The sequence below is a fragment of the Primulina eburnea genome, chromosome 15 (genome assembly GCF_022965805.1).
Source record: "Primulina eburnea isolate SZY01 chromosome 15, ASM2296580v1, whole genome shotgun sequence".
NCBI classification, from domain to species: Eukaryota; Viridiplantae; Streptophyta; class Magnoliopsida; order Lamiales; family Gesneriaceae; genus Primulina; species Primulina eburnea.
In genome coordinates this window covers 28011893-28020325 of record NC_133115.1, presented here as the reverse complement: position 1 = coordinate 28020325, position 8433 = coordinate 28011893, and the positions used below count along the sequence as shown (strand labels likewise).

Below are 8433 nucleotides of genomic sequence, written 5' to 3'. Positions count from 1 at the left end.
CAAGGAGTTGAATTTATAATTTAAATATTAAATTCAAATGTCGAATTTATAAAAGATTTAAATAAATGTAATGAGTGTATGTATTATGAGCTTGTAGGAATACACAACCAACATACAAATTATTAAGGTTCTTAATTGGACTTTAAAAGGATTAATTAATTAAGTAAACAAGTTGGACTAAAATAATTAATTGATTCAGCTCATTAAGTATTTAGTTTAATTAATGTACCCTAAGCGTATATATATGTGTATTATGTTTATGGTCAACACAATTAATCCATGCCATTTTGGAAAACCTAGCCTCCAAGCAAGGATTTCGAAAATCCTCATCTCCTTCTCTCAAAATTTTCGGCATCCTCTCGTTATATTAATCTCAACGAAAAATCCTTCTAAATTTCTAGTATAATTTAGAAGAGGAACAAGCAATACGGTCGTGAACATGATTTGAAGATTGAAGAAATGAGATTCGAAGAACGTACGTGGGATTTACAACAAGAGCTACGTCCGTTAATACCGGAGTAGTTGGAGCCAAGTAAAAATTGTTCACTAAAGGTATATATATATTTAAAAATCCTATATATGTTTATGTTTATTAAAACCATGCGAGTGCTCAAACAATATCTTGAATGTCAGTCGAGATTTAAAAATTTTAAAACTTACCGCTGCATTTGGGCACGAGAAAATCGAGATCCAACACATTCCTCCCCAATCCACCAAGTATAACTAAAAATTAGCGGGTGATACCACTCTTTCAAATGATAGGTTTTGGCGGGTTGTGGGCCAACCAGTCTCGTTGGCCTATTTTGATGGCTATAGATATACGTGGTATTTAGGATTCCTGGTAGACCCGTATAATATTTTTTGTTTATTATATATTTTCACATGAAAATAAATAGAATTTACCCATTTTTCATAAAAATAGAGATATTCGAGGTGGTGGAAAATTCCAATGGTTTAAAGTTCGATTATCCTACATACATTTTCTCAGGAGAGTTTGTCGCACAGAATTTGCTGAATGCAATTTACATGGCTAGCATGGTTTGTAAGCTATCACGGTAGAAGAAACTACGTATTTCATCATCAAAAAGAAAAAAAATAGATGCTACATGATGATAGCTTATATAGAATTATAAGACAGATCGATTCGATTTTGTATGGAGAAGGTTATGATATTAAAATAAAAAAAAATTATGAAAGAATTAAACTAAATAATTTATTGCAAGTAAAAATTTCTATTCCCCGTTATAACCCAAAAAAAAGAAACAATATTTTGGTTTGTTAAGTTTTGAAATTTTGATTTTGTCTTGCAACTTTTAAATTTTGATTTAATTTTTGATATGATATCAGACAAATCATTAATTATTTGATGTCACGTCAATAGTTTTCAATATCACATCAACAGTTTTAGTCATCACATCAGCCATTTGAGATTTTATATCAACATTTGAATCAAAATACAAAGAAAATGAAAAATTAATATATCGGAACCAAATTTTGAAATTTAATAGATCAATACCGAAAAATACATAAATTAATGAATAAAAAGTATTTTACCAAAAAAAATGTCTATTATCTAATATTATATGCGGATTACCGGTTTGAGGGAAACTTGGAACAGTACGGTGGAAAAACTACGAATTAGCTGTGACCGCACGATTGAATTTGCACACACTAAAAACCCATCAAAACCCTTGTCTACTCCTTGATTTTCATCTCAAAATTGACGGGATTTTAGCTTGGTAAGTATTCAATCTTGAGGACTACTGTATATCATCAATTTCCGATTAGAAATCCGAAATCCCTTTTGACAGATTTATGTCAAGATTCAAGCTTTGAATCCTTTTTGTGTGGTATTTGTTTATTTTCTGCTTAGGAGGTAGCAATATCAATGGCTTATAGGCGGGGCGTCACCGCTCGAGCAAAGCTGCTTTATCAACAGCAACAACGAGTCATTCCTTCATTTTCACATATTCATCTCGATGAAAATGATCGTGAAAGCCTGCCTAATAATCCCATATGCGAAAACCCTGAATTCCTCAAATATTTCCACAGCCGTTGTTATGGGTCCAGGAGCGATTTCAGCAAACTTTATTGGTCGAGAAATTTGTTTCAAGACCGAAGATTTGTGATTCCACCGGTTTCTGGGCTGGCTTTTGCGAGGAACATGTCAAGCACGAGTGTTGGAGATGCGGCGGCTGAAAAAATTGAGATTATGACTGATGTGGCGGATGCTTTTGGGAATAAGACTGTTGAACTTGCCTCGCAGACCGTGCCTGTGGTGAATGAGGTTGCAGTTGCTGCCTCAGACTCGTTCTTACCAGTGGCTGCACTCCAGTACTTAGTTGATTATGTGCATAGTTTTACTGGATTTGGTTGGTGAGGGATCACTCTTTGTTTTAATGCGAGAACTAAATGTCCATACTTCTCATGCTGTTATCACTTTTATTCGTCTCAAACAGTTTGATATGAAGTGCAGCACTTTTAAATGCGTATTACAGTTTCATAAGAAACTGTGCGTACCGTTGGAAACATTAGTTTCAGGTTTCAGATTAACGGCCGTGTTGGGGATTTCCTTTCTGTTTGAGATATTTTTGAATGTTGTGTTGGACATAAGTACGTTTTCCGATTGGGTTGATCTTAATTGATATGGCTTGATGTGTTAAAGAGAATGGGCGGTCTCTATATTCCGTGTGTTCTGTGCTTATTAAATTTCTTAAGGATTGGCCAAGTGATGATGTTTGAAACTACGATTGTGTGTGCTATGTAGGTGGGCATCAATTGCTGTGACAACACTTTTGATTCGTTGCCTTCAGGTTCCCCTTATGATAAATCAGCTCAAGGCCACCACGAAGACCTCTGTGAGTTATTGCATATATGTTTCTCATTATGCATTTCTTTTTTTGAGTTTTCCTAGCCATTATCTTTATTTAAGCATGTACCTGTTTCAGTGATCCTGTATTTCGGGTATAAACCTTGGTAATTGGTATGATTAAATACTGTCAATGAATAAATACAAATCGATCTATTTTTAAGTAATCTTTGCAAGGTATTTTGCCAAAGGGAAAACATATATCTCGTTTAGGAGAAAGTCAATTTTTAAGTACATACAGAAATGAAATGTAGCTCTGGCAGTTTAGAAGAGTGGTTGGATTTCAGTCTTTCTTCTCAATCCCTATCTTTTGAGCAATTTGGAATACATATCTTTATATTAAGTATTGCTCTTCATTTTCCCGTTTCTATGGGGTATCTGAAATAGTTGCTCGTTTGAGGGAACTGTGATTTTCAGATCAATAAATGAATAGGTATGGCAGGGGGTGACAGCATCGAGGATGGTATCAAAAAGTATTCTTATTGGACAATAGGAGTTCCCTGGATCTTAAATTATCATACATTGCACGTTTGTAGGTGAAGACATTTTCCATTTACGAAGTAGTAATGTGCTTATTAACTTTTTTCGGTTAACAGGTACTTTTTCCATGTTTTAACATCTTAATCTTTTATATAATTTTTTGATTTGGTGATTTTGTTCTTATTTACTCCAAAACGCCTTGAATAATATCGTAGTTTCCTCTTATTTTTGTTTAATTCTTCTGGTTGTGTAGTGTAGGGGATGATACAAGAATTTTAAGATGTTGGATTAGCTGATCATTATGTTATCTAGCGTGCAGGAGAGCAAACTAATTTATACATTTTAGCTTCATTTCAGCATGACTTTGGTGTACCATATTGCTTTGTATCTTCGAGGAAAGCACGTAACTGCTAATATTTCTTGCAGATTATAAAGCCACAATTGGATGAGATTAAGAAAGACATGGAAAATAGGGTAATTGACATTGTCCTCCTATTATTTTGTATTGTTGTGTTAATGTGTTTGCTTGACCGACTCTTGGTTGGAGGCTTGTGTGGCTAGTTATTTTCAAATTTTTATGTTGTGATACTTGTACTTGACTTCATCGCTTACAACTTTTGGGTGTCATACACCGTGGTTGTTGTGCAGGGTATGAGTCCAGAAGCTGTTGCCGAAGGTCGGACACGGATGAAAATGCTATTCAAAGAGTATGCATGTTTCCTATTTTTATGATTTGCATGGCCATTTTAAGTGTCTATTGTTTGCTCATTTTTTGGAATCATTGATTTTGGGATCCTTATATATATATGTATGTATATATTTAATTTGACCATGTTTTAGACAAGAAGAAAAGGGGAATGGGATTTTTAATTCATCCTTAGATTTTGGGCAGTGTAATAATAAACGCATGTGAACAGTACAGCTTCATCAATTTTATTGAGATATATGGACAACATGTGAGAGTCACGAGTTGAGTTTTGTAGAGAAACATGGTCAACAAGTCAAAGGACAGGCTTGCTTGTATTTGTGATTGCTTTGTTGGCACGAGGGGTATATAAGTAATCTATGCCTCGTTTTTGAGTTAGTTTCAGTCAAGTTATAAATTGGAATGTGTTGTATAATAAATGCCATTCCCACAACTTTCCGCTATCAAAAAAGATTGTGCATCTGTGATGATATCTTCCATCAACTTGGAGAGTTTACATCAATACACCATTTTAATAGTGTACTTTGTTTTTCTCTGATATTTTCGCAGAAAACTTAAAAAGAAATGTCGTTAAATATATGATTGATTATTTGTGTTCCAGATCTGGTGTTACTCCATTCACCCCTTTGAAGGGACTTCTCATTTCAGGTCCCATTTTTTGCTCTTTCTTCTTTGCGGTGAGACGATGTTCCTTTTATTTTGTTAAAGATAATCTATCTAGTACATGTATTTCATCATTTTATTTCACCATTTGATAGTTTATTTCATCACTATATATGCAGATTAGAAACATGGTGGACAAAGTTCCATCTTTTAAAGATGGTGGAGCACTTTGGTTTACTGATTTGACTGCTACGGATAGCATGTATATTTTCCCCATTTTAACTGCGTTGATATTTTGGATTACTGTGGAGGTTAGCCATCATCTCAATTTTTATGTACTTTTTATATTTGTCACTACAAAACCAATTTTAACTCCTACGATACTAGCAGAGCTTCTTTACAGCTAGAAATTCTACAGTGCGTTTTTTCTTGCCCAACTATGCAATAGTGTGACACAGTGGTTCCGTCATTCTTGTCATAAAAATCAAAGAACCAAGAACAATAACATGTTATAGGTTTCTTGCAATTATTCACTGAGTGCTTGATGGCCGTAGTTGTATCTCTACTGCCATGCAGATGAAAGTTTGAAGAAATATTTTTCTCATATTTAATCACGAAATGGAAATATAAATCTGACAATACTTTGTGATGAATCTTTTTTATAGCATGGAAGGTTTTATGAACTACTGAGACTCGTTGATTTACAATGTTCAGATTTAGCTCTTTATGTTACGTTTTGGGACCTTGGTTATCTCATATAGCAGCACATAAATTGACGTTAGATAAATATTATTATTAAAACACATGGATATGGCAAAAGTTGAATCATAACATCTTGGTACAAAATTGGACAGATGTCTGTTGGTCGATTCTTGTAAAAAAGCTTCAATTCATGTCAAATCGAAATACTCTGTGCCTACCGCCTAGGTTTGTCTTATGTAATACTGGACTACGATTTTTTTTTTTAGTGCAATGCTCAAGAAGGTATGGAAGGGAATGCATCTGCTAAAATCATCAAGAACGTGTGTAGGGGATTCGCAGCCTTGTCAATCCCTCTTACTGCAAGTTTCCCACAGGTCTGTCGTGCAGCATTTATCCATCTAAAACTCTGCATTATATGTGAATTTAGGCTCACCTCAATACTTTACCCTTTTTTGAAGGCTAATGCAACATGAACGAAATATATCTCATCATATGAAATTATCAGACATGGAGACTTTGACTCGGAACGTTTTGTTGGAAAGAAAAATTGTCCTGTTTGGTTACTTAATGGGAGAAAGATAAAATATAGTGTTTGGGCTCTTGTAAGGGCCACATTAGTTCTAGTTTTAGTACAATGATAAATGCTCGATACTATGTTTATTTCTAAATAGCGGCTAAGATGGCCGCCTACTGTCGACCTCAGCACCGCCTTTGCCTTAGGCGGTAGAAGATGAGTAAGATCGGGCGGGGTAGTCAAAGTCAACAAAATTTTAAAAAACCCTAATTATTAGTACACTTATACACTTTCTATGTTTCTATTTAATTGTATTGTATTGTACGAATTTTTAGTATTGATATGGTGATGAATCTTTATTAATGATCTTGTTAGTTGCATTTATGTATTTATTTGATTTTGTATACATTGTATTGTATGAAGCTTATTTATGCATAAACATTATTTAATTGCATTACATGATTATATATACTTATGTATTAAAAAATAGTAAAAAAAAATCAACTGCTAGGTGACCGAGGCAGTGATAACCGTCTCGCCACCGCCTGCCGCTATTTACAACACTAATGTTTATTATGTGCAATCTACTGCAAGCAATTAACTAGATCATGCACTTGTTCCACAGGCTATATTTTGTTATTGGATTACATCCAACCTGTTTTCCCTGTCATATGGATTAGGTGAGCCTTGTTGATTTTTGATACCTTCTTTTTTCTTCAATGTTTATTCACTTAACGGGCTGTTTTTCCTTTAAATTGGTTGTTTGTATTACTTTTCCGGGGCTTCTCAGTTATAAAGAGACCTAAGGTGAAGAAGTTCTTGGGTATACCAGAATTGCCAGTGCCGCCACCATCAACTGATAAAAATTCGGGATTTTCATTCTTCGAAGCCATTAAAAAATACTCCGACGCGCAGAAGAAACAGTTGCTAGCATCATCATCACCACCACCGAGTGAAATTACATCAAACCTTACAAATCAAAGAATACCCTCCACCACTGTTCTTGATCGAAGGATGACGAGCTTAGAAAAAGAAGTCAGAGGAAGGAAGAAAGGGAAGAAAAGGCGATGATTATCCAATGCTATTACGGTACGTCCTCAGAATATAAATTCATCATTACTTTTGAATTTTACGCCTATCGCAACTAGTTTTGAACCAAGACTTGTACAATTGGTATGAAGGCCTCTGATAAAAGGCATGGAGCTTCTCAAAATGGCCATTGAGAGAATAAAGATTAAGAACAGTTTGAAATTTTTTTCTTCGAAACTCTTTTTTTTATGTGACAGTGTTTCTCAGGTTTCATAAATTTTGCAGTTAATTATAGGGAGATTTTGAATAGACAGCTTATTGTCTCATATGGACAACAATTTATTATTTTTATATAAAGTTTAAAACTCCAGACGGATGCTCTGATACTGTCTGTGGTACTATCATATTCTATCCGCAAGTGCATGCAGTTCTCGTGGAAAATACATTTCTTTGAATACTTCATATTTGAACATATTGATTCTACCTCTTTAGGCAAAAACTTGTGTGAGACGGTCTCATGTGTCGTATTTTTGTGAGACGGATCTCTTGTTTAGGTTATCCATGAAAAAATATTACTTTTTATGCTAAGAGTACTACTTTTTATTGTGAATATCGATAAGGTTAACATGTCTCACAGATAAAGATTCATGATACCGTCTCACTAGAGACCTACCCATCTCTTTAATATGACACATATCTTTAATCTTAGACAAAAATTTGTGTGAGACGGTCTCACGGATCGTATTTTGTGAGACGGATCTCTTATTTGGGTCATCCACGAAAAAGTATTACTTTTAATGCTAAGAGTATTACTTTTTATTGTGAATATGGGTAAGGTTAATCCGTCTCACAGATTATGATCCGTGAGACGGTCTCACATGAGACATACTCTTAATCTTATATACATAAATAGAGGTTAAGCCGATCCCCGACACAGGATTAATACTTTTACTTCAGATTCAACGGCCTATGAGGTGATATGAAATCTCTTTGTTCTTTATTTATTTACATGAAGTGAAAATTTATATATGTTGTTTTTTATTAATAAAATATTATATTTTCTTTTTTTATTTATCTGAGAAATTTTTCACAAACAAAATATTATATTTTTGGCCTTAGAGAAAAAGCACAAAAACTCCTATGATATCGTCTCGTGGGTCAATTTTGTTATACGACTTTTCAGTCGATGTATTATATAAAAAAAATATTATTTTTCAATCTTTTGGATATATTCTCAATTATGGGCTGACAGTATATATATATATATTATATATATATTAATATATTAATATATATATATAATATATATATATATATTATATATATATAATCCCCCGTTGTGTATATATAATCCCCCGTTGTGGACGCATGGAGTTCATACATTGTATGTAGAATTACTTAAAATTGGGTTATTTCTGTAAATTTGAATTTAATTATATAATTTTCTTTTTAAGATTATGAGATAACGAGCAGAGAATTGAGAAGTTTTGAATGAATATTTTATTTATTTTTCACCTTATTAAATATCTT

The 8433-nt window shown here is 33.6% G+C and overlaps 1 protein-coding gene across 1 annotated transcript; it reads left to right on the top strand.

Annotated features, from left to right (window-relative positions):
• The first annotated feature begins 1598 nt into the window (after window positions 1–1598).
• Window positions 1599–7273, top strand: LOC140813994 (mitochondrial inner membrane protein OXA1-like). Its single transcript, XM_073172836.1, has 10 exons — window positions 1599–1739; window positions 1874–2376; window positions 2768–2858; window positions 3776–3823; window positions 3998–4056; window positions 4657–4732; window positions 4838–4969; window positions 5627–5734; window positions 6500–6554; window positions 6665–7273. The coding sequence occupies exons 2-10, from the start codon at window positions 1889–1891 to the stop codon at window positions 6943–6945; spliced, it is 1338 nt and encodes a 445-aa protein (XP_073028937.1). The 5' UTR covers window positions 1599–1739; window positions 1874–1888; the 3' UTR covers window positions 6946–7273.
• The last annotated feature ends 1160 nt before the right edge of the window (window positions 7274–8433 follow it).